This window comes from Mustelus asterias, unplaced genomic scaffold, assembly GCF_964213995.1.
Source record: "Mustelus asterias unplaced genomic scaffold, sMusAst1.hap1.1 HAP1_SCAFFOLD_609, whole genome shotgun sequence".
NCBI lineage: Eukaryota > Metazoa > Chordata > Chondrichthyes > Carcharhiniformes > Triakidae > Mustelus > Mustelus asterias.
In genome coordinates, this window is record NW_027590559.1 from 1,224 (window position 1) to 28,535 (window position 27,312).

Sequence of the window (27,312 nt, forward strand, 5' to 3'; positions counted from 1 at the left end):
GACCAAAACTAAATACCCTCACCTTGTCAAGGGCAAATAGCAGTGGGCAATAAATGCTGGTCTCGCCAGTGATACCCATATCCCATCGACAATTCAACCAAAAATACATTTTGAGTGGGATGAAAGTGGTTTTCACCAGTTGTTCATCAATTTTCACTGTTCACTATTTTCTTTTCCATTTAATTGAAAGGAAAATCCAGCGAGGCATAATATTGTAACTTTAATCAGTTCCCCACTGGAGCAAAGTTTCTGATTCAAATATTAATCACGCTCATTTTTTGCTGGTGAAAATTCAGCTGATTTTAATGCATTCCTCTCTCTCTCCATTTAGTCTGAGTAACAATAATTTGGAAGATTCAGGAGTGAAACGACTATCTGCCGCTCTGAGGAATCCAGACTGTAAAATACAGAAACTGCAGTAAGTACCAGACTGTGAGAGATTGTGCTTAGAATAACTGGCTGTCTGACACTCTAAATTACTTTTAGTATCAGTAATAGTGTCTTTAATAAACACGGCATATTATCCTTACTCTCAGTCCGAGTGTTATAGGTAAAAAAAAACACGGAATTAATTTTGTTCCTGTAATTATTTTCTGTCTGATCTCCAGGCCGGAGGGAGCCTCAGATGTTCTCACCTCTCCTCTTATTACAAGCCGGTCACTGATGGGTCTGAACCTGAGTTATAATACACTGCAAGATTCAGGAGTGAATACTTGAAATATTCAATTGAAATTATGCAACAGAATAAAGAGATGTGGAGAACACTTAAATATTTATTCAATTCCAATATATACCATGTCACACGTTGAATTTAGTTGAATTAGTCATTCAGATGATAGATGGTTACGTCTGTAAGCTTTTAATTTTGCTTGAAAATCGAAAACTGCTCTACATTGGAAAAGCATTGAACAAACTACATTGAATTCTGTGAGTCACAGCACAAATTTCTGTTGGATGGAGCTTAAGGATCTTCTTAAAACAGAGGGGAGAGATCAAGGTGGAGAGGATTCGGATGGGAATTCCAGAGCTTACAACCCAGGAGCACAAATGTTTGGCTCACCTGTCAATGACAATTTTCACAGAACAGCATAGTGTGAATTATGTTCCAATTAACAATGGACAGTGTTGTTCATGCAAATGATGATACTAAAAGAACCGTTACTCTCAGTATTTGTGTTATTTAAAACGCTATCCATTATTAATAGACGCACAGGTTTGCCAGCCAAGCTGAAATAAAAGAGGTAGCATGGATTATGAAGTAATCTAGGCTACAGGAAACAGACAGTAGTGGTGACGTCGTTCTTCAATGGGTGTAGCATGCAGTGGTGTTCCCGAACTGTAAGTGCAGTGTTGGTGCGACTATGTTTCTTTTCGTATTTGAATAACTTAGACTTGGATATATCTGAAAATGAGGTGTGAAACTGCAGACGTTTACAGCACATGGCCATTTGCATACCAAACAGCCGAAACAACATATCATAGACCGAGCTCAATCATACCAAAACCATGGCTGAGATCAAACTTCTGCAGTCCTGCCGCATCTTTTCATGAATGTTGTTCGACATGCCAGAAATGATACACGTGCCTCTAACATGTTACAAATATCAACATTGCCACTGATCAGGGAGCCCAGAACATCAGTGCAAACGACGAGACTGAACAATTAGCAGCCATCGTCAGCCAGAAGTACAGAGTGGATGGTTAATCTCAGCCTCCTACTGAGACGCTGAAAATTACAGATGCCAAAATTCAGCCAATTAACTTTGCGATATGAAGAAATGATTGAAGGCACTGTACCCTGTGAGCAAGAGCTCACGACCCACGCTCCAGAACTAGGCCTTCACCTAGCCAAGATGTTCCAGTACAGCTAAAACACTGTATCTACCTCACAATGCGGAAATACGCAGGGCAAATCCAATCTCGCGAATTACTGTCACATCTGTGTACTCTTGTTCATCAGAACAGTGTCATTCTTCCAATGCTTTGTGAACATCACTGCATGAGTTCCTCAGGATAATGTCCTCACCTCAACCACCTCCAGCTTTTGATCAATGACCTTCCTTCCATCATGAGGTCAGAAGTGAGGGTGTTCACTGATGAATGCACAATGCTCAGTACTAATCACAATACCTCAGAGACTGAAGTTGTCCATGTCCATATCAGCAAGGACGGAGCAAAATTCAGAACTGATTCCCTGCACAAGTATCAGCCAATTATCAGCAAGAGGGAATCTAACCACCACCCCCTCAACGTTCAATGGCGTTGCCATTTCTGAAATCCAGCCCCCTCCTCCTCCCCTCACCCCCAGCATGAACATCCTGGGTGGTAGGGATCTCACTGTAACCCTTGACCAAACACTGAAATGTAAAAACTATGGTTCCAAGAGGAGCTAAGATTCTGGAAATTCAGGAACAAATAACTTTTCTCCTGTGTTCCAAATGCATGTCCACCGCCCAGAAGGCACACTCAGCAGTGTGACGGAAACCTCTCCGCTTGCTTTCAACTCCAGTAGGACTCACCACCATTTGGGATGGCACAGTCGCACAGTGGTTAGCACTGCTGCCTCAAAACGCCAGGGACCCGGATTCAATTCCAGCATCGGATCATTGTCTCTGTGGAGTTTACACATTCTCACCATGTCTGACTGGGTTTCCTCCGGGTACTAAGGTTTACTCCTGAAGTCCAATAAAATGTGGGTTATATTGATTGGCAATGCTAAATTGACACTAGTGACAGGTGATCAGCAGTGTAAATGTGTGGGTTTACGGGAGTAGGGCCTGGATGGGATTGTGGTCAGTGCAGATTCGGTGAGCCCAGTGGCCTCCTTCTGCACTGTAGGGAAACTATGATTCTCGAGGGTAATCATTGCCTACAAGATTTGGTTTTGCCAATGACTCCATCATCTCATGAAAGCATTAAGAAAGACAAGCGCTACCCACTGAAGAGATGGGTAATTGTGTCTGTGTGTAACCTAAACAGAGTCACAGCGGATAGGTACAGCAGCTACTACAGGGCAACTTGAGACACAATTGAACAGGCCAGAGGATTTCTGAAGTTAACGTGTTCCTGCCTGGATTAATCGAGTGGAGCCCTTCAATATACTCATCGAATGTCTTGAATGTTCTGGTACTGTGCTGTGCTCACTAGAACCTGAATGGACAAGGGGAGAAGATTTGAAAGATGGGGATGTCGTTGAGTGTAATGACTCTTCTATAATGAGGATATGGATGTTTACCAGACGCTGCAAGATAAGGAACCCCATAGAACAGAGAAGGGATCCCCCAATGACGTGGCTGTTGTCCTCCTTGTTGCCTGAGTCAGGGAAGAGTCCGGCAGACTGCGGACCTTCTGTACAGAAACTGGAGTTGTCTCTGTCATCGCAGCTTTGTGAAGTGTTGGTGTCATGGTCAGAGCGGAGCACACCAGAGGCATCCTGAAAAGTGTCCGAGATGCTGCAGGCAGCTGCTCCTCCATACATTCAGGGCAAACTGGACCCTCAATGCTCATTTGATGGGTCAGAGGACCTGACAGTAACATCAGGCACAATTTACCTCTCTCATAGAAATTCATAGAAACCCTTCAGTGCAGAAGGAGGCCATTCGGCCCATCGAGTCTGCACCGACCACAATCCCACCCAGGCCCTACCCCTACCCCCACATATTTACCCACTAATCCCTCGAACCTACGCATCTCAGGACTCTAAGGGGCAATTTTTAACCTGGCCAATCAATCTAACCCGCACATCTTTGGACTGTGGGAGGAAACCGGAGCACCCGGAGGAAACCCACGCAGACACGAGGAGAATGTGCAAACTCCACACAGACAGTGACTCTCCCAGCCATTGCTCTGCAGAGTTTATTGAGGTGGTGAGAACATGCAGGTTCATGTGTATTTCCTGTGGATGATATGCTGGATGTAACTCTCCATGAGGTCATCACTCTCTCGATGGGGAATGGCATTTGTGCTCATTCATGAAAACTGGTAACACTGCTGGCCTGGATTGACTCCATCATCCTTTGTGTATGGATACACACAGCCTTTGTAAACTCCACGGGATGTTAAAATACCTTACGCTGCAGCTCCAGTATCTGCTGCGTTGTTCAAGACTCCAGCCACATTTCATCTTCCTGAAGGTGGCAATGCCCTGTCTCCTCGAGAGTGTGAGTGAATTCAGCTATTACTGCCTCCATCAGCTCGCGTTTCTCTGTGCTGTCCTGTATTGCCAGATTGTGAACCATCTGCTAATCGTACGAGGCATGATCTGCTGCAGTAGAGGTTATGGGGGAATAATACGAGATTCCACTCTGTGCTTCCGTCCAACTCTTCCGAGGTGGACATCTGTCTCCTGTCTAGAACAGCTGTTGATTTGTGAGAGAGACGGAAGAATGTTGGAGAGGGATCAACATTCCAACATGTCCTTCAGAAAGTTGCTAACCTGAAACTCCATCTGAACAATGGTGAGCACACATTCACCAGAATTTGGATTCGTCAGTGTCTCTGCTGTGCCCATGTGTTCAGCTACTTAGTCTATCTGGGATCTACAACCCATCTCATGATCAACGATTGCCCATCCAGTTTCCACGTATCCCAGCTGCAGCACTATTAAGGAGGAGGCATTTGCAGTCTTAAAGCGCATTAAGGTGGATAAATCCCCTGAGCCTGATTAAGTGCATCCTCAGGTTTTGTGGCAGGTTAGGGAAAAAATTCAGAAGACCTTGCAGAGGTATTTGCCTCTGTTCTTTCCACTCGTGAAGTTCTGGAAGACTGCAGGATGGTTAATGTAGTTCCGTTGTTTAAGAAGGATAGCAAAGACAAGCCAGGGAATTACAGGCCGGTGAGCCTGACATCAGTGGTGGGTGAGTTACTGGAGGGAATTCTGAGACCTATCAACATTTGGATAGCCAAGGTCTGATTCCGGATAGTCAGCATGGCTTTGTGTATAGGAAGTCATTTCTGACAAATCTTGTAGACTTTTCCGAAGAGGTAACCAAGAGGATGGATGAGGGTGGGGCAGCAGATTTTGTTTATATGGACTTTAGCAAGGCCTTTCAAAAGGTCTCGCATGGCAGGCTAGTCTGTAAGGTTAGGTCCCATGGGAGTGAGGGGAAGCTAGCAAATTGGGTCCAATATTGGCACGATGGTAGGAAGCACAGGGTAATGGTCAAAAGTTGTTTGTCGGACATAAGGCTTATGACTAGTGGTGTGCCTGGGTTCGGTGTTGGGACCGTTATTATTCGTAATTTATGTAAATGATTTGGATGTGAATATACAGGGCATGGTTTGTACGTCTGCAGATGACACTCAATTAGAAAGTATTGTTAATACCGATAAGCATAATCAAAAATTACAGGGCGATGTTAATCAGCGAGGGAAGCGGGCTGAGGATTGGCAAATGGATTTCACGACAAGAAAGTGTAAGGTATTGCATTTTGGAAAGTCAATCCAGGGTAAGAGTTATACGTGAACGGGAGGAATGTTGATGGACAGAAGGACCTGGGAGTACAAGGACATAGTTCATTGAAATCGGCGTCACAGGTAAACAATGGTGAAGAAGGAGTTTAGCATACTGGCCTTCATCAGTCAGGGCAGTGAGTAGAGGAGTTGGGACATTATGTTACAGTTCTATAAGTCGTTAGTGAGGCCGCACTGCATTGTACTGCAGTGGTCGCAATATTACAGGAAAGACGTTGATAAAGTGGAAAGAGTGGAAAGAAAATTTACGAGGACGTTGACAAGACGAGTGGTCCTGCGTTATAGGTAGCGGTTGGCAAGGTTAGGGCTTTTTTCCTTGAAACGTAAGAGAATGAGGGGTGACCTTATTGAGTTGTGTAAAATCATGATGGGCAGAGATAGGATGAACGCATAGCCTTTTTTTCCAAGGGTAGGAGAATTGAAAACTAAAGAGCATAGGTTTAAGGTGAGAGGGGAAAGAATTAAATGGGAACTGAGGGGCAACTTCTTCACGCAGAGCGTGCTGCGTATAAGGAATGAGCTGCACGAACAAGTTGTTGAGGCAGGTTCAATAGCAACATTTAAACAGCACTTGGATAAGTACGTGCATGGGAAAGGATTAGAGGGATGTGGCCTAAATGCAGACAATTGGGACTAGCTGGGAGGGCACCTGGTCGGTATGAACTGGTCTGGCCGAAGGGCCTGTTTCCGTGCTGCATTGCTCTATGACTATGGATCACTGACTCATCTTCCATTGTAAGAAGTTTAACAACACCAGGTTAAAGTCCAACAGGTTTATTTGGTAGCAAAAGCCACACAAGCTTTCGGAGCTCTAAGCCCCTTCTTCAGGTGAGTGGGAATTCTGTTTACAAACAGAGCATATAAAGACACAAACTCAATTTACATGAATAATGGTTGGAATGCGAATACTTACAACTAATCAAGTCTTTAAGAAAGAAAACAATGTGAGTGGAGAGAGCATCAAGACAGGCTAAAAAGATGTGTATTGTCTCCAGACAAGACAGCCAGTGAAACTCTGCAGGTCTAGGCAACTGTGGGGGTTACAAATAGTGTGACATGAACCCAATATCCTGGTTGAGGCCGTCCTCGTGTGTGCGGAACTTGGCTATCAGTTTCTGCTCAGCGACTCTGCGCTGTCGTGTGTCGCGAAGGCCGCCTTGGAGAATGCTTACCCGAATATCAGAGGCCGAATGCCCGTGACTGCTGAAGTGCTCCCCAACAGGAAGAGAACAGTCTTGCCTGGTGATTGTCGAGCGGTGTTCATTCATCCGTTGTCGCAGCGCCTGCATAGTTTCCCCAATGTACCATGCCTCGGGACATCCTTTCTTGCAGCGTACCAGGTAGACAACGTTGGCCGAATTGCAAGAGTATGTACCGTGTACCTGGTGGATGGTGTTCTCACGTGAGATGATGGCATCTGTGTCGATGATCCGGCACATCTTGCAGAGGTTGCTGTGACTGGGTTGTGTGGTGTCATGGTCACTGTTCTCCTGAAGGCTGGGTAGTTTCCTGCGGACAATGGTCTGTTTGAGGTTGTGCGGTTGTTTGAAGGCAAGAAGTGGGGGTGTGGGGATGGCCTTGGCGAGATGTTCGTCTTCATCAATGACATGTTGAAGGGTCCGGAGGAGATGCCGTAGCTTCTCCGCTCCGGGGAAGTACTGGACAACGAAGGGTCCTCTGTCCACTGTGTCCCGTGTTTGTCTTCTGAGGAGGTCAGTGCGGTTTTTCGCTGTGGCGCGTTGGAACTGTTGATCAATGAGTCGAGCGCCATATCCTGTTCTTATGAGGGCATCTTTCAGCGTCTGGAGGTGTCTGTTGCGATCCTCCTCATCCGAGCAGATCCTGTGTATGCGGAGGGCTTGTCCGTAGGGGATGGCTTCTTTAACGTATTTAGGGTGGAAGCTGGAGAAGTGGAGCATCGTGAGGTTATCCGTGGGCTTGCGGTACAGTGAGGTGCTGAGGTGACCGTCCTTAATGGAGATGCGTGTGTCCAAGAATGCAACCGATTCCGGAGAGTAGTCCATGGTGAGTCTGATGGTGGGATGGAACTTGTTGATGTCATCATAGAGTTGTTTCAGTGATTGTTCAACATGAGTCCAAAGGAAGAAAATGTCATCGATGTATCTAGTGTATAGCATCGGTTGAAGGTCCTGTGCGGTGAAGAAGTCTTGTTAGAACCTGTGCATGAAGATATTGGCACATTGAGGTGCGAATTTGGTCCCCATGGCTGTTCCGTGTGTCTGGATGAAGAACTGGTTGTTGAAGGTGAAGATATTGTGGTCCAGGATGAAGCGAATGAGATGTAAAATTGCATCTGGAAACTGGCAGTTGTTGGCGATGAGCACTGAGGCCGTTGCAGCAATGCCATCGTCATGGGGGATGCTGGTGTAGAGTGCCGAGACATCCATTGTGGCAAGGAGCGCTCCTGGTTCAACTGCTCCATGTGTGCCGAGTTTCTGTAGGAAGTCCGTCGCGTCGCGACAAAAGCTCGGGGTTCTTTGTACAATGGGTTTCAAGATGCCCTCGACATAGCCGGAGAGGTTCTCGCACAGGGTCCCATTGCCCGATACGATGGGACGGCCGGGTGTGTTTGCCTTGTGTATCTTCGGGAGGCAGTAGAGATCATCCCCACACCCCCACTTCTTGCCTTCAAACAACCCATCCCCACACCCCCACTTCTTGCCTTCAAACAACCGCACAACCTCAAACAGACCATTGTCCGCAGCAAACTATCCAGCCTTCAGGAGAACAGTGACCATGACACTGCACAACCCTGCCACAGCAACCTCTGCAAGACGTGCCGGATCATCGACACAGATGCCATCATCTCACGTGAGAACACCATCCACCAGGTACACGGTACATACTCTTGCAATTCGGCCAACGTTGTCTACCTGATACGCTGCAAGAAAGGATGTCCCGAGGCATGGTACATTGGGGAAACTATGCAGACGCTGCGACAACGGATGAATGAACACCGCTCGACAATCACCAGGCAAGACTGTTCTCTTCCTGTTGGGGAGCACTTCAGCGGTCACGGGCATTCGGCCTCTGATATTCGGGTAAGCGTTCTCCAAGGCGGCCTTCGCGACACACGACAGCGCAGAGTCGCTGAGCAGAAACTGATAGCCAAGTTCCGCACACATGAGGATGGCCTCAACCGGGATATTGGGTTCATGTCACACTATTTGTAACCCCCACAGTTGCCTAGACCTGCAGAGTTTCACTGGCTGTCTTGTCTGGAGACAATACACATCTTTTTAGCCTGTCTTGATGCTCTCTCCACTCACATTGTTTTCTTTCTTAAAGACTTGATTAGTTGTAAGTATTCGCATTCCAACCATTATTCATGTAAATTGAGTCTGTGTCTTTATATGCTCTGTTTGTGAACAGAATTCCCACTCACCTGAAGAAGGGGCTTAGAGCTCCGAAAGCTTGTGTGGCTTTTGCTACCAAATAAACCTGTTGGACTTTAACCTGGTGTTGTTAAACTTCTTACTGTGTTTACCCCAGTCCAATGCCGGCATCTCCACATCATCTTCCATTGACATAAGGAAAACACGGCCTGGACACAGCCACTCTTGGTGTATTCCCTGATGTTGTGTGTGCTCTCTTCCATAAGCACATAAATATATATTTCAGATTTACAGCATCAATAGTATCTTGCTTGCTGTATGAACTGAACTGTTTCTTGAATGCCTCACGCTGTATTTTATTATTGTTAATAATCTTATTCTTAAGAACGCTGAGGTTTACACTAATTCCAGATTTTTTCCTTTCTCTGATTCTGCAGGCTGGAAAAAAACGCTCTCACAGACTCTTGTGCTGCGGATCTCTCCTCCGCTCTCAGTACAAGCCCCTCCCTGAGGGATCTGAACCTGGGTGAGAATGCACTGGGAGATTCAGGAGTGAAACTACTGTCTGCGGCTCTGAGGAATCCAAACTGTAAAATACAGAAACTGAGGTAAATGTCAAACTCCGTGACATTTTTTTAAAACAATAATGAGATACCTAATGGTATATTGCACACCCTATTATTAGAATAATAAATAAACACAGTCCATTATTATCTGTAAGAAGTCTTACAACACCAGATTAAAGTCCAACAGGTTGGAATTTAACCTGGTGTTGTTTGACGTCTTACTGTGTTTACCCCAGTCCAACGCCGGCATCTCCACATCATTGTTGTCAGTGTCAGGGATAGAGCTGTGCGGAGACAATCAGTCAGATTGTCACTCCACACCCAGCTATTGACGTTCAAATGCGGCCTTATCTTTCTCGCCCCATCTTCTGAATCGGGTCAGGTAGGAATGTGTAGCGCAGAGGGTTCGAGAGCCCTTCAGTCACGGGCAGGAAAGTTTAACGTAAGGAACCATGACTGCAGTTTTGCAGAGTTCAGGGTGCATTTAGGCAGAGGGGTGTAGACAGTACAGTGTGAGTATGAGTCAGCGAGTTGGGGTGTAGTCTGGGGGGTTGTATTCAAGCAGTCAGGGCAATTGGGGGAGTCTCTTGGGAGATGGGGCCAAAGGGCCTCTCCCTGTGCTGTAATAATCTATGACATCCCAGGGATCGGAACTCATATACCAAAAACTGCATTTTCGCTGACTCCTGTGATTTCTCTCTCTGATCCCAAGGCAATGGGATGTCAATCCCACACATTTTTGTGCCGAAAGTTTGGGGGAAGAATGTGACGGGTGTACCCTCTGAGGACTTCTTCACCTGCTCAGAGGGGTACAACTGTCATCCAGTCGCACAGACCTTGGTTTGTGAGAGAAAGAAGACTGAATAGAGACGATGTATAATCCAACACGTCCTTCAGGCTGTTCCTTGTGACCAGTGATGGACACACATGCTGTACGTTTTGTGCTCACTAGAGGGCCTCCTGTGTCCATCCATTCGAACACTCACTGTCAGCCCCACAGCCCTTCTTATTGTCAGCAATTTCCCAGTCTGTCTCCAGGTCTCTCAGCTGCCTTATATGGACGCAAGGGTGGCAAGACCTGAACGCTACCACCATATTTAGTTCATTCCCTGACGTTGTGCGCTCGCTTGTACACACGCATAACTTTCCATTGTTACTCACCCATTAAAGACGCACACTAGGCTAGGCTGGTTGCAGCCTGACTGTCCATCATGTCTCAACAGGGATGCCACCTGCACGCGACCGCTTCATCCTGACAGTGTACCTCTGACTGATTGAGACCCTCCACAGCGAGGCTGACTTGTCTCGGACAGTCCATGCAGATGGCTGGATATTGCCAGAGTCTGGTTGGGGTTAACCTTCCTACCAATTTCACTTCCATTCAGATCTGACCACAAATGCCTCACATTAAATTCTATAAGCTGCTTCACTCATCTTGTCAGAACAGATCAGTTATATAATAAAGTCATCAGGTATATATTGAAGTAAAGGGAATTTGTGTTCTTCACAATGAATGATTTGTTAACATTAATAGGCATAAATATATAAGCTAAGTGTCTAACATAATTACTCTCTTCTACTCCCTGGCTCCAACGGAGGTTTCTCCCCGTCCCAGAACGTGCCACCATGCTCCCATTTGGCTCAGCTTCCCGCCTGGCCTCTCCATAGTATCAAGCCCAATACTCAAAATATCGCCCCCTTAAAGGAGCCACGCACCTTCCCTCGCACCACCCTCCCACCAAAACCACAAACTCCTGAGACCGCCTGTGAATGGACCAGAAGTTGCATCATGAAACATAGGCTTGCATGACACAAGATTACACCAGAAACATCCCAGAGAAAACTCATCACAAAGTGACTTGATCTGGAGACTTCCAGACTCTGGAGATTTGTCGCAACTCGGTACTGGGTCCTTTGGTCAGTAAAGAATCTGGGTGGAGACGCACAATGCAAATGCATCAATCCGGGATGGACAACCTCCTCAGTAGCCATGATGTGCCCACCAGCAGCCTGTACCAGTCCAACGCCAGCATCTCCACAACCTGTTGGACTTTAACCTGGTGTTGTGGGACCAGTTACCATCCTCAGTAGCGGCTGCCGCGTCTGCTTTGGAAACTGTTGGTTGCCTCGGCTCTACATTAAAAACACTAATCGCTGTATCAGCAACTGGCAAACGCAAGTCCACCACAGGACACACCTGCTGGGTTCCCGTATCCCTGCCACTCTCTTCCTCAGATGATCCATATGCTTTTTTATGTGGCGACCATGTACTTCGGCAAGAAGTCTGATCCAGTTTTTCAGAATGAGCATCAACCACAATGAAATAAGCCCCATGAACTGTCCTGTGAATTGTGCATGCAGTCTTGACGACGACTGTCCCAACCACTCCCATGTATGTATATTTGTTAGTGGTGGCAATGACTCCTGGTCTTCACACCTCATGCACTGGCTGGCTATTCTTTCGATTTATCGATGCCTGGCCACAAATTATAACTTCAAGCGAGTGATTTCATCCTACTTTGTCCAGTGCTTGTGTCATGCAATTCGTGTAATAATAGCTGTCGCCCTTGTGGTGGCACTATAACACGAGCCTGCCCAAAACAAAAACACGCCAATCCTGACTTGTTTTCGCCATCCTCTGCTACAGGTATGGTCTGATTTGCTCTGACTTATCGGAACGTCATCCTTGTGACACAATCCTCTTTACTTTTGATAACACCGGGCCCCTTTTGGTCCAAATATTTATATGAGTAGTTGAGACCGGTAAGGTTTCTATTCGGCGCAGCACTGACAGTATTGCTTGTGGTACAGATGTTGACGGCACAGCCTGTGGCATAGGGAGGTGGCCGAGCATGTCCCTATTCGGTATTTACGTCCCGGGCCTATGCTGGAAAGACTAGCTGTACGCAGATAGCAATATGCCCCATCTCTGCAGCCTCACAGACGGAATTGTTGGCACTGGTTTATCTTTTTGGTATAAACCCGTCAATTATTTGTGATCTGATGCTATGTGGAAATGGCTACCAAATATATATAGATGAATTTCCTTCACTGCATGAATTACCGCCATGCTTCTTTGTCAATCTACGTACACATTTTTCAGTTGATAACGTTCGTGGCAAAAATGGGATTTGGCTCTCTGTTACACCTGACATCGTGTGGGATAAGACTGCTCCCACGTCGGATTGTGATGCATCACAGCTAAATACTAATGGTTTGGTTGGATAAAAATGTGTCGATGACACTGTAAGGCTTTGTTTAATTTTGAAAATGCCTCTTTTTCTGCTTCTTCCCATTTCCAGCACTGTTGCTTCATCGAAAGCTGAAGTGGTGCTGAACTTCTATACACGTTTTCTAAGAATCTGTCGTAATAATTCACCATTCCTGTGAAGGATTTTAACTCCGATATATTTTTAAGCCATGGTTACATTCTTAAGGGTTCAACGATATCCTCCAAAGGATACAGACATTTGGTGTCTATCCTGAAATCGAGATCTGTAATTTCATCTGCCTGGAGAATACATTTTCTCTCATTTCAAACGGACCATTGAGAACTGCCTCTAAGTTTGCCCTGTTCTCTGCAGGGCGTGCTCCCGTAATTAGGACATCATCCCGGAACACCACTACTTGAGGAATTCCCAGCAATAATTGTTTCTTTTTACGATGGAAAATAGTACTGGCTGATGAGACTCCAAAGGGTAAACATGTGTACTGTTTATCTCTTTGTGGGCGCTGATAGGAACTAATTGCTGGGAATCTTCATCCAACTCGAGCTGCTAGTTGGCACGACTGAAATCGAAATTTGTGTACTTAAAGCCCGCTGCTAGTTTAGCATTTGGTCATCAAATTTTAAAGTTTAAGGCTAATGTTTATTGATTAGTATCACTAGTAGGCATACATTAACGCTGCAATGAAGTTACTGTGAAAATCCCCCAGTCATCACACTCCGGTGCATGTTCGGATACACTGAGGGAGAATTTAGCATGGCCAGTACACCTAACCAGCACATCTTAGACTATGGGAGGAACCCGGAGGAAACACACGCAGACACGGGGAGAAGGTGCAGACTCCGCAGTACTCTGCCAACCCTCTCAATCTATCAATCAGACTGGAGAGAGTCTCCGTTGGCTGCTGGAATGCAAAATGAAATTGCTGCCTCAACAGGAAGTCGAGGGTTAAAATAATCTTTCACCATTTCGACGATCTCGTCAAAAGACTTATGACTAATATCAGGCGATGTTGGATACCTCACTAACCTGAAATGTGTTGGACACAAACTGTGAGCAGTATCACCTTTTGCTTTTCCTCCACAACGATCTCATTAGCGGCAAAGGAATAATGCACCCTTTTGATATGCTGTCCCCAGTTTTCCAATGATGGAAAATGGCTCAATCGTTCCGATGAAAGGCATTGTAAATGTCTCTTCTTAGCTTCGACCCTCACTCTCCTCCCACTCTAGCTGCGCACTGCAACCTCCTGATGAATAAGAATATTTTACCTCATCGCTAGTGTAGTAATATCGGAGGTGACATCATTGTGGCGTCAAGTAATTACTGGTTAGAAATAATATTTTTTACATAGGGCCTGACGTAACCGCAATACACGACTACACTCTCCTCCTCCCTGGCTTCGACTGAGGCTCCTCCCCATCCCAGGACGCGTGCCTTTGCTCCCGATTGGCTCAGCTTCCCGTCCAGCCACTCCTTCGGGACCGACCCGATCGTGACCTTGAAAAGATCGCTCCTCAAAGGAGCCACATCACCACAAGGTTATTGATGTTTCTGCCTCACTGCAAACACATACCTCATATCTGCTCAGGTCTTGGCAATCTCCACCCAGGCCTGCTTGGGTTGACATGGCAGATCATCTCCTGAGGGAACTGGACCTCACTCTGAACCCGTGCAGCCTTGAGGAGGACTTCCCATGGATGTATCTTTGAATTGAAGTTTTATCGTCTCCTGCCATGTCAGTCCTTTGTTGGGTTACCAGGGCTCCCTCACTGATCCCTCTAGAGCTGCTGCCGTTGAAAGCGCTGCTGGCTGCCCTTAAATATGTTGTCAGTATTGCCTGAAACGGGACTTGCCCTGCAGTGAATGATTAAGATCTGGAATGCTCTGTCTGTGAGTGTGGTGGAGACACGTTCAACTGAAGCCTACCAAAGGGAATTGGATTGTTGCCTGAAAAAAGCAAGAATGTGCAGGGTTACGAAGGGAAGGTGGGGGAATGACACTTAGTGAACTGCTCATTCATAGATTCTGTGCAGACACCATTGGCTGAATGTCCTCCTTCTGCTCCGCAACAATTCTATGATTCTGCTTGTGCTGCTGGAGAGAATGGCATCCTCGCCTCTCAGATACTAAAGTACCGGTTCTGGTTAAAGTGTGGAGTTGGCTAGTTCAGTCATTTCGGTGTCTGGAGTGTGATGAAGAATGACGCTAATATCGAGGGTTTGATCCACATATCTGCTATGGGGGTCTATAGAGATCCACCGCCACCCATTCTACCACGCTTGCTATGTTGTGTCCCTGAAATATCGGTGAATCTCAAGCTTTTACCGTCATGAAATTGTTACGGTGCCAAAGGACGTCATTTGGCCCATCTTGTCTGCACCAGTTCTCTAAACGAACATGATGAATTGTATCCTTATCCTGCCTTTTCCTCGTTTCCTTAAACATTGCTTCTATTGAAATATTTATCTAATTCCCCCGATTCAATCTGCCTCCACCACAGTTCCGGGCTGTGCATTCCAGACCCCAACCACTGGCAGCGTGAAAAACGTTTTTCAAACATCATCTTCAACCGCATCGCATCACTCCGGGGCCACCGCTTATCCAATCTCCCTCCCGAGTGACTCAGGGTAAGGACGTGGGGATCCTGTACTTTTCTATTTCATCAATGTCCTTTAGGGAAGGAAATCTCTCACCCTCACCTGGTCTGGCCTACATGTGACTCCAGAGCTACAACAATTTTATTGACGCTCAACTGTCTTAAAAGGGCAACTGGAGATGTGCAATTAATACTGGCCAGCCAGTGATGCCCATGCCATAGAATCATAGAATCCCTAGAGTACAGAAGGAGGTCATTCGGCCCATCGAGTCTGTACTGACCACTATCCCACCCAGGCCCTATTCCCGTAGTCCCGCATGCTTACTCTGCTAATCCCCCGGATATTAGGGTCAATTTAGCATGGTCAATCAACCTAACCCACACATCTTTGAACTGTGGGAGGAAACCGGACCACCTGGAGGAAACCCACAAATGAATAAAGAAAAACATCGTTTTTGACATTTAATTACTCCTGCGCTTCCATTTTGATCTTTCCTCGTCATCCATCCATCCCCAGTTCCCTGTGACTTAAAACAACATAATTCCCTGCTATTTCCAAGCACTACGGAAAGCTAATTGAACTCCAATGAAAGCTAATTGAACTGAAACTAACTCTGTTCCTCACTTCACAGATACTGCATGACATGCTGAGAGTTCCCAGCATATTGCTCTTATATTTCAGAATTTCAGCATCAATAGTATTTTGTCCTCTATTAAGTGAAGTCTGTTTCCCGAATGTCTCACGATGTAATGTACATCACTATTTTTAATAATGGTATTCTTAACGAAGCTGGAAGTTCACTGATCCCGTTACTATTAACTCTCTGATTTCCAGTCTCCATAGCAACAGTCTCACAGATTCTTGTGCCAACGACCTTGCCTCTGCTCTCACGACAAACCAGTCACTGATAGATCTGAATCTGGGTGATAATAAACTGGGAAATTTAGGAGTGAACCGACTGTCTATGGCTCTGAAGAAACTGGAATGTAAAATACAGAAACTGGAGTAAGTATCATACTGTTTAAGATTCTACTTAGAATAACTGAATATATTTTGTATTCGTATAAATAAGCGATGTCATTACTGTTGGTGTCAGTTATTAATAAGGAAAACTGCATTTACTCTGGTTCCTGTTATTTCTCTCTCTGACCTCTGGGAAATGAAATGCCCGTGCTATAGTATCATTGTCCGCGGACTGGTAATTCAGAGACGTGGGATAATGCTCCGGATACGTTGGTTCAAATCCCACCATGGCCAGTGGTGAAATTTGATTCAATAAAAATCTAGTTTAAAGAGTCTAATATTGACCATGATCATATTGATCCTCTTGCCCCACTTGTGAATATGATCCTCTTGATCATATTGACAAGTGGGGCAGGCTCAAAGGTTCAAATATTCTAATCGTCCTCTTTTCTATGTTTCTAATAATGGGAAACAAATAATTATGAGAAGAGTTAACAGGAATGTTGGGCCTTCATTCACTGTAGCATACAAAGAAAACATCGCAAGAATATTTGAAAAACAGGAGGTAAATGGGGAGTAAAAACGTAAAACACAACCATTCGGCTGGAAAAACCTACTCAGAATACAATTAGAACTGAAACTTGACAAGTTTATCACTAGGGTCTTAACACAAGTGGCTGCAGAGATAGTAGATGCATTCGTTATGATCTTCCAAAATTCCCTAGATTCTGGCAAGGTCCCAGTGGTTTGGAAAATCAAAAATCAAACACCTCTATTCAAGGAAGAAAGGAGACAGAGAGCAGGAAAAAATATAGTTTTCTGAGCCCATCGCCTCTCAAAGGGGATGTTTGAGAACAGAGTGTAGAAAATGATAATTCAATCATGCACAGTCAACACGTGAAATTGAAATCATGTTTGACTGAACTATTTGATATATTTGAGGAAATAACAAACAAGGAGAACCTGTAGGTGTGCTTTACTTAGATTAATGCATGGTATTCAGTAAGGTGGCACATCAATGGTTACTGTACATGATTGATAGAGAATTGTTTAATTTTATTCAGTGGATGTGGTTGGACTGTGATGTGGATAGGCTGGACCAGTTTAATTGAACTGAATGGTTTGTTTGACCATTATAGTGCGAATTTTAGGAGTCCTAATATTTGTGAATCATGATGCAGATTGCCTTCCCTAAAGGACATTAGTATATCAAGGTTTTTTATGACGAAAATTCGACTTTTTAACTCGTGATTTTCATTGAATTCAAATTTCGCCATCTGCCATGATGGCATTCAAACCCGGATCCTCAGAGCGTTACCCGCAAGCTCTGGATTACTAGTCCAGTGACATTGACAGTATATCACCATTTTCCCCATAAACTAGCAACAAGCAGAGTATTGTGTAAAATGGATGATTTTCATTTTGGCAAAGCTGGTGCTAATGGAGTACCTCAGGGGAGAGTGCTGGGGCCTCAAATATTTACTATCTGTACAATGAATTGGAAGAAATGGCCGAATTTGTGCAGCAAGATTTACTGATAATACAACGATAGGAAAGTAAAGAATCAAGAGGCTATAACTTGACGAAATCCCTTTGTGGATTATTTAAGTTAATGTGAAAAAATATTAGCTGAAGGACTTTAATGTGAGAAGGTGGAGCTTGTCCACTTTGTCAGGAAGAATAGAAAAGCATTAGACAATTGAATGGAGAGAGATGGCAACTCTCTGATACAAAGGGATCTGGGTGTCCTGCCACGTCAATGACTAAAAGTTGTTAAGCAGTTCAGCAAGTGATCCGGAGCACAAATAGCACGTTAGCATTGCGACAGCTTAGCCAATTAAAGTGTCTGTGTCGAAAAAAAATATCCTAAGTTCACATTGATCCGAATTCCCATTGAGGTACGTAAAAGGTGTAGCGTTTTCAACAAAAATACATTGATTTAATGTGATGAAAATCAACAGAAGTGTTCCCACCAATGGTGATGAATAAAATCAAGGATTGTGTTAGATGAAAAGAAGATATGCTAAAATCATAAGGCTGAGAATTCTGCAAGGGTGGAGCAAGAGAAAGTTCAAGGAAGGAAAAATAGAATATGAGAGTAAACGAGTGAGAAACATTAAAAACAAACTCTGAAAGATTTTATACAAACATAAATATCAAAAGATTCGCGCAAACAAATGTGGATCCAACACAAACGAAGTCAGTAAAATGTATAAAACGAATAAAGTAATAGGAGAGACTCAAGTACTTACTTTGGGGGGCGATTTCACCGTTGTGCCGCACCGGCCGATGCATGGGCCGAGCCGGTAAGATGCTGACAGGGCAGAAAAGTAAGGTTCACTCCCGATTTCGCGCCTCTCGCGATCTTATCAGTACCAGATATCCAGCGTGATCAGCCATTTCTGGAACAGGGTTGATTTTTAAAAAAATAACATTTAAACCTCATTTTCCTTGAATTAATGAGTCTAGGAAGAAAATATCCGGGGTCATTTTCCTCTGTGACCCTCAGACGAGAGTTTGTCTCCGGTGAGAAACAAAGCTAGTCCCCACCAATGGTGACCAGCATGATGCCCACGCCGGCAGAAGTGGAAACCATTGAGTCCCCTGGGGCCGCCGGGGACAAGGGGCGCGGAGGGGGGGGGGGTGCCATTTTGGACGTACCAGCTTGGCACCACCAACCTGACAACCTTGCAATGTCCACCAGGCGGCAGTCTGTTTCAAGGGGGCAGGGGCAGACCGGCGAGGTTGGGCGCCATCAGTCGTTGGGTGGGGCGTGGGGACACGCTGTGCACTCTGCATTGGGATCTGTGAGATGGAGGGAGGGCGGAACCGCTGTGTATTCTGCATTGGGATTGGTGGTAGAGAGAGGGGGTCAATCAGGAATGGCCATGGGTGGGGCTTGGACCAGCGATCGTGTTGGGGGGAGTCAGGCACCCTATTAAGGGGTGAGGGAGGGTTAAGATGGGTGGCCGATCATGGGGGGAGAGAAGTGAAAGGGTACTGTTCCCGGTGGGTCGTGGGGTCAGGATTGGTCGCGTGCCATCGCAGTAGGTGGGGAATGGCGGGGGTGGGGGGGGGGAGGGGGGGAGGCGGTGTTTCAGCCATTCAGGCTGGCTGAGAGCAGCATAGACTGAGTGACAGATTTGTGATGCTTGAGACCTGCGCATGCACAATGACGGCCTTCCCTGCTCTCAGCCAACGTTCAGATGACATAAGCCCTGTCCACCTCCATCTACAGGTGAGAAACCATTACTGTTTATTCATGCACTGAGTGCATATGATGGCAGATTTGAACTCACACAGAAAACGGATCTGATCCGCTCCCATTTTCATGCCCGTCCTGGACTTGGATTTTTTATTGTAAAGTTCAGCCCTTTTGTGTCTGCATTCACCGTGGAAAATGTTTTAAAAGTCCCAGAAATAATGGAGCTTCAATGGACTGGTGTGAATGAGGAAAGGGCAGTTGTTTATATTAGTGGAAAAATTGCACTCGGGAAATTAATGGGACTTAATGCCTGATTATCTTCATTCCAGAGAGTTGAAAGAGGTGTTTGTAGAGATACTACATGCATTGATGGTCATCGTCCAAACTTCTATAGATTCTGGAAATATTCCTGTAGATTAGAAAGTGACAATGTAACTCTGCAATTTAAAAATGGATGTTCAGAGAAAAATGGAAAGTACAAACCGGTTCGACTGATAGCAATAGCAGGGCAAATCCTATACTTCTGAAATGAAAGATGTCATACCAGAACACTTAGGAAACAATTGCAGGATCAGTCAGGGTTAACATGACGTTATGAAAGCTGTTGGATGTTCGGAGGGATGTAACCAGCAGAATGGATAAGGGGGAACTTATGCATGTTTTTTTTTTCATTTTCAAAGTGTTTTTGCAGGGTCACTGAATATGTTCAAGACTGAGTTAAGATAGATTTCGGATTGACAAGGGTATCAAAGTTTATAGGGGACAATTAGGAAACGAAGTGTGAACCACAGTAAGATCAGCCAATAAGCGATCGAATGATGGATCTGAAACGAGGGGCTGAATGGCCTATTGCTACTCCTAGTTATTCTGTTATTATTACAAAACATCCTTCAGACTGCTCTTTGTGACCAGTGCTGGACACACAAAAACTATTACTTCTCCTCACAAGAGGCTACCTGTACCCATTCATTAGGCCATTCACTCTCAGCTCCACAACCATCTCACCAGCAGCGATTGTCCGCTGTGCCCCCAAGCTTTCCTGATCCAGCAACTCATCATCCTTTGGTGTAAGGATGGCAAAATCTGGACGTCTCCAGTCTTCTTGGCTCGTTCCCTTGTGTTCTTTGCTTTCTTTCCAAACACAAATTTCAATTGTTACGCACACGTCTAACACGTGTACAAGCCCATGGTTGTCCAACGTGTTTACGAAGGGATGAATGTGACCCTCGAAGCCCCTCAATGAGGCCTCCGGAGCATTTTTCCTGAATCTCAGTTACGCAATGGATTTTGAATACAATAATTTGGATGGTGCTTTCTTGTTTGTTAATGTGATGTGGCCGTCGCTGGCTGGGCCAGCATTTGTTGCTCATCCCTAATTGCCGCTGACCGGACATTTAATAGTCAACCTCGCGGTTGTGGATCTGGAGTCACATGTGGGCCAGACCAGGTAAGGAAAGGCATCAGTGAACCAAATAGTGTTGAACGACTATCGACAACGGCTTCGTGATCATTAGAGTGTTAATTCAAATGTTGTATTGAATTCACATTTCACCTTTAACAGTGGCAGGGTTGAATCTGTGACTCCAGAGCATTACTATGGGGCACCAGTCCAGTAACATACCATTATGCCACCACCTCCCCCGATAGAACCAAAATGTGACTTATGACGATTAAATTGAAATACTCATCGATATTTAATACTCGTTATTGTACTCAGCAGGGTATTCACCTTGTCAGAATACATCAGGACATTGATCCTTTTTCCGCACTGCAACCACTTTTCTCACACATGTGCACCTCCTCAGCAATCTCCTTCCAGCCAGGCTGTGTCGATGGGATAATCTCCTCCCATCTTGAGGGAACAGGACCTCCATTCGAGCCCGAGCAGCTGGCAGGAGACCCTCCAGCGAGGCAATATTAATTGAGGGGCAACGTTTGATCTGCATTCTGTCATTTACGCCCTTCATTCAGTTAGCAGAGCTCCATCCTTGCCCCCTCCAGAGCTGAAACTCCTGCTGGCTGTCTTGGAGGTGGTGCTGCCATTGTCTGAACCGGGACTGCCACCTGCCCACGCTGCCTGAGTGGACAGCTCCTCTGCCTGCCAACTGTTACTTGTCCACCTGTGACAGTATCACCTTCATAGCTCTGCCTATCCTGCCCACACGGACACACTCCCCATGTTGGGATTTCAGAGCTTCTGGTAAAATCACAGCCATTATCTTCAACCTCACCACAAACTGCATTCCCAAACCACTGACCATCCCATGTCCCTCCCGAGCCACTCCGACTAAGGAAATGGGAACCTTGTGATTTGGTCTGGTCCCATCATCACTTTTTTGTCACTAAATCACTCCTGTAATTCCATGTTGTCCTTTCTTCATTTCTGCCACAGCCACCCACCGTTGTCACTTCAAACCCCTCAATTCACTGTCATTTCCCAATTCCAATGAACGCTCAAACTTTCAACCTGTTTCTTTCTTCACCAGTATTTACCTGCTGAGCATTTCCAGTTAATTCTACTGATGTTTCATTTTCAACATTAAGAGTATTTCCTCATTCTATAGAAATGCAAATTGTGCTTTTCAAATGTGTCACAATATTCATTATTTTTGTTATTAACAGTATTATTTAAATGACTTGTGATTTACTCTGATTCATGTTATGTTTCTCTCTCTCTCTGATCCCCAGTCTGTATAGAAACGCTCTCACAGATTCTTGCACTGAGGATCTCGCCTCCGCTCTCAGCACAAATGAGTCACTGAAGATTCTGAACCTGGGATCAAACTCATTCACAGACCAATCTGTCCCTCCACTCTGCCGCCTCATACAGAATTGCAGGAGTCTACAACTGATTGGGTGAGTTTATGTTATTTAAAATAATCATTAAAATTTAAATTGGATTTTAAAATGTAAATCGACCTGAACTTTCAAAGCAGATTGCCGCTGTGCATGAACATTCTCCCAATCTGAAACTGCTCCATTTCCCACTCAAGATCTCCTGCACAGAGACGCTGGGGAACTCCATTAGAGCAGAGTCAAATCAAATCAGGTGGGAGAAAAGAGAGTAGACACCATATTTACAGCACAATGACCCTGAGTAGATCCATTGGTGTGGAGATGCCGGCGTTGAAGTGGGGTAAACACAGTAAGAAGTTTAACAACACCAGGTTAAAGTCCAACAGGTTTATTTGGTAGCAAAAGCCACACAAGCTTTCGGAGCTCTAAGCCCCTTCTTCAGGTGAGTGGGAATTCTGTTCACAAACAGAGCTTATAAAGACACAGACTCAATTTACATGAATAATAGTTGGAATGCGAATACTTACAAATAATCAAGTCTTTAAGAAACCAAACAATGTGAGTGGAGGGACCATCAAGACAGGCTAAAGAGATGTGTATTGTCTCCAGACAAGATAGCCAGTGAAACTCTGCAGGTCCACGCAACTGTGGGAGTTACAAATAGTGTGACATGAATCCAATATCCCGGTTGAGGCCGTCCTCGTGTGTGCGGAACTTGGCTATCAGTTTCTGCTCAGCGACTCTGCGCTGTGCTACCCTATTTACAGCAGTGACCCCGGGGAGCTCCATCAGAGCAGAGTAGAGTCGGAGAAGAGAGAGAATACACCCTATTTACAGCACAGTGACCCCGGGGAGCTCCATCAGAGCAGAGTAGAGTCGGAGAAGAGAGAGAATACACCCTATTTACACGACAGCGCAGAGTCGCTGAGCAGAAACTGATAGCCAAGTTCCGCACACACGAGGACGGCATCAACCGGGATATTGGGTTCATGTCACACTATTTGTAACTCCCACAGTTGCGTGGACCTGCAGAGTTTCACTGGCTGTCTTGTCTGGAGACAATACACATCTTTTTAGCCTGTCTTGATGCTCTCTCCACTCACATTGTTTTGTTTCTTAAAGACTTGATTAGTTGTAAGTATTCGCATTCCAACCATTATTTATGTAAATTGAGTCTGTGTCTTTATATGCTCTGTTTGTGAACAGAATTCCCACTCACCTGAAGTAGGGGCTTAGAGCTCCGAAAGCTGCTGTGGCTTTTGCTACCAAATAAACCTGTTGGACTTTAACCTGGTGTTGTTAAACTTCTTACTGTGTAGATCCACTGGAGCAGAGTAGAGTTAGGGAGGAGAGGGCACACACCGTACTTGCAGCACATAACCCCGGGGAGCTCCATCGGAGCAGAGTAGAGTCGGGGAAGAGAGAGCACACTCCCTATTTACACAACAGTGACGCCAGGAGCTCCATCGGAGCAGAGTAGAGTCGGGGAAGAGAGAGCACACTCCCTATTTACACAACAGTGACGCCAGGAGCTCCATCAGAGCAGAGTAGAGGCGGAGACGAGAGAGAATACACCCTATTTACAGCAGTGACCCCGGGGAGCTCCATCAGAGCAGAGTAGAGTCGGAGAAGAGAGAGAATACACCCTATTTACAGCACAGTGACCCCGGGGAGCTCCATCAGAGCAGAGTAGAGTCGGAGAAGAGAGAGAATACACCCTATTTACAGCACAGTGACCCCGGGGAGCTCCATCAGAGCAGAGTAGAGTCGGAGAAGAGAGAGAATACACCCTATTTACAGCACAGTGACCCCGGGGAGCTCCATCAGAGCAGAGTAGAGTCGGAGAAGAGAGAGAATACACCCTATTTACAGCACAGTGACCCCGGGGAGCTCCATCAGAGCAGAGTAGAGTCGGAGAAGAGAGAGAATACACCCTATTTACAGCACAGTGACGCCAGGGAGCTCCATCAGAGCAGAGTAGAGTCGGGGAAGAGAGAGAATACACCCTATTTACAGCACACTGACCCCGGGGAGCTCCATCAGAGCAGAGTAGAGGCGGAGAAGAAAAAGCATTGATCCTATTTACAGCAGTGGCTGCAAAATGGTCAGATTAATGAATGTTATTTGATGGTTGAAGGAAGCGGTTTGTTGATAGGGTGGGTGAGGAAGGTAAGTGGGTGAATGGTAAGTTGACGGATGACGAGATGGCCAGTGTGGTAGTTGCAAAATCTTGGATGGTTAGTTGGGTGAAAGTGAGGGCAGTGTGCAGATAGTCCCTGGTCAGGAGACTATTCACTTGCATTCGGGTGGTTGTGTTGGGGGATGTTGACGGGGTGATTTTCATTGGTAGGAGGCTGGTTGGGTATTTAAGTGTGGGGTTATGGGTCATATTAGATCATCAAGGAATTGGATCATCAACATAGGCGTGGTTGCAGTCAGATAGAAAGTGCAGTTAGGTCGTTGGTTAGTGGACGGCTAGTTGAGGTGGATGAAGGGTGGACTGGTGGTGTGGTTTTATTTGGTCATGGTGGTAGTTGCAGGGTATCAGAAGTAAGTAGGGTTGGAGGAGGTAGTTGAAGTGGATTAGGGGTAGCCGTGGGGCGCGGGGGAGGGGTGCTAGTCAGGCCGATTTGGGCTGGTTAGGGACTCGGATTATGGATTTATTTAGGTTTTACACTGACGAACATTTCCTGTGTCACTATCTAGGTAAGTTCTACAGATCTAGAATCATACAGATCTACAATCGGTACAGAATGAGGCCATTCGGCCCATCAGGTCTGCACCGACCACAATCCCACCCAGGCCTTAGTCCTGTAACCTCACACATTTACCCTGTTAATCCTCCTTGACACTAGAATCAATTTAGCACGGCCAATCAGCCAAGCTGCACATCTTTGGACTGTGGGAGGAAACAGCACCACCCAGAGGAAACCCGCACAGACACGGAAAGAACGTGCAAACTCCACACAGGCAGTTACCCAAGCCGGGATTCGAACCTAGGCCCCTGGCGCTGTGAGGCAGCACTACTAACCACCGTGCCACCAATCTATCCCTGGGCCAGAATTTGAATTTGCTCGTGCGGGCGGCCACCCACCCTGAAAGTTCCTGCAATTGGGTGAAAAGATGTGGGGTGTGGATTTCACCATCATCGCACAGTAGCACAAAGCTTCGTTCGTTAAATAGGAACAAGAATCACACTTGTTGTCAATAAAGACGGCAATTCAGCCCAAAAAAGGCCAATTGAATGCAATTTGTCAAGGCCCATCTACTTTCGATACAGTTGACGTTCAACCGAGGGGCCAGGCAACCTTTACTTTCTTGGTTCAACCTTGATGGGGTGGAGGAGGGGGAATGAAGTGTCTAGGCTGAAATGCAATTTTTAAAAAATGTGCCTGGGGACTGAAGTTTGTATTTGAATGTTTTGCCTGGACTCTGACTGCATGGTTACTGCATGGCTATTAATATTTCACACTTCTGCTGCTCCCTCAGACAGCTGTGCAGCGGCTGCCACCCACCCTCCCCATACCCCCAACCCAGAGCAGCACAGTAGAAGCGGCAGCCCCACACCCTCACTTTTATCCCATTTTCGTGCCCACTCTAGCAATCCTCATTCTGTTTTTGGACCAGCCAGTGTGAAATTGTGCTCTCGAAACCACAGTGGGCAGGAGCGCGTTTCGCATTCAGGGTCAGCGCCCACTGAAAAGAAATCATCAGTCACACATACCCGAATGTATCTCAGACATTCACACAGCGTGCTGAGCAGCCGAGAAATTCCCCATTAGAAATTTGAACCGCTGGGACAATGCCCAAATCGATCTGTGTGTCAAGATGTCAACAAGGTCCCCATATCAGCTTCTGAAGATTTATCCCATCAACTCCATTCTCCTTTTATTTACACTTGTTCAATCCGTTTATTTCATGTTTTATCTTGAATCTGTTTCAGGCTGGAATGGAATCAATTCAGCTTAAATGGAAGAGATGAGCTGAAGTCGCTGCAGGGATTCAGACCAGGACTGAGGGTGGAACTTATTAACATTCCTACTTTTGCTCCCTGAACATTTCAATGCATAATGATTGCTGCTCTCATTCTGGGAACAGTTCAATTTATAAACGTCGCTGCTCTCATTCTCAGAACGTCTCAATTTTTAAGCATTGCTGCTCTTATTCAGTGAGCATTTCAATTTTTAAACATTGCTGCTGGCATTCTCTGAATATTTCAGTTGACAAACTGGGGTGTGGAATGGACTGCCTGCAGTGATAGTGGAGTCAGACACTTTAGGAACATTTAAGCGGTTATTGGATAGGCACATAGAGCACACCAGAATTATAGGGAGTGGGATAGCTTGATCTTGGTTTCAGATAAAGCTCGGCACAACATCGTGGGCCGAAGGGCCTGTTCTGTAAACATTGCTGCTCTGATTCTTGGAACAATTGATAAACAGAGACTCAGTGAAAGAGTCATAAGACTCATCCGCCCAGCTCCACAGCCCTGCTAGTGCTGGATATCTGGGGTTGTAAGCTCCCCAATTGGGCACTGGGCAAATATACAGACAGAAAAAAAAACAGTCTGTGTGACACTGACAATTATACCCAGTCTTCCTATGTTTTTGCGTAATACATCCAGGGTTCGTGCTCAGTATCAGCGCCCAGTCACCCTGCTGGGAAGTGAACATGGCGCGAGTTCAGGATGGAGACAGGGTCTGTTCAGCTGGGATGGATCCCACTCTCCAAAAGGGACAAGCGCCCAAAGAACGCCTGACCCAGAGAGTGTGTCCTGTTGGGGAGGTTCCAGTAGATTGTGCAACTGGGGAATTAGACTGAAAGTCTCAATGTTTTTCTAATTTCACTCAGTAAGAAAGCTGTGAAACTAAAAACTGAATCAACTTACCCTTACTTGCTGTCAATAAACTCGATCCACAGCAATGATTTGCTGCGAAGTCTTTTCCGGCCTGAGAAGGGGACAAACCTCCTCAATACTTGAAAATATTAATCAGACTTAAGACATCAAGAATAGGAAGCAATTTGTAATCATGAATGAGCGGATTAGAACAACAAGCTCACACAAGAAAGATGAACCGCTGTCAGATATCACCTGGGAGCACAGGCTGACTGATCAAAGGACAGAGG

At 45.7% G+C, this 27,312-nt stretch overlaps 1 protein-coding gene across 1 annotated transcript; it reads left to right on the plus strand.

Moving 5' to 3' along the window:
- Positions 1-331: 331 nt before the first annotated feature.
- Positions 332-27,312, plus strand: LOC144487136 (NACHT, LRR and PYD domains-containing protein 3-like; the record flags this gene model as incomplete). The annotated part of the gene is made up of 5 exons (XM_078205194.1): positions 332-418; positions 9,266-9,436; positions 16,056-16,226; positions 22,078-22,245; positions 26,129-27,312. Coding segments are annotated over 5 exons (709 nt in total), but the record flags the coding sequence as incomplete, so codon positions are not given.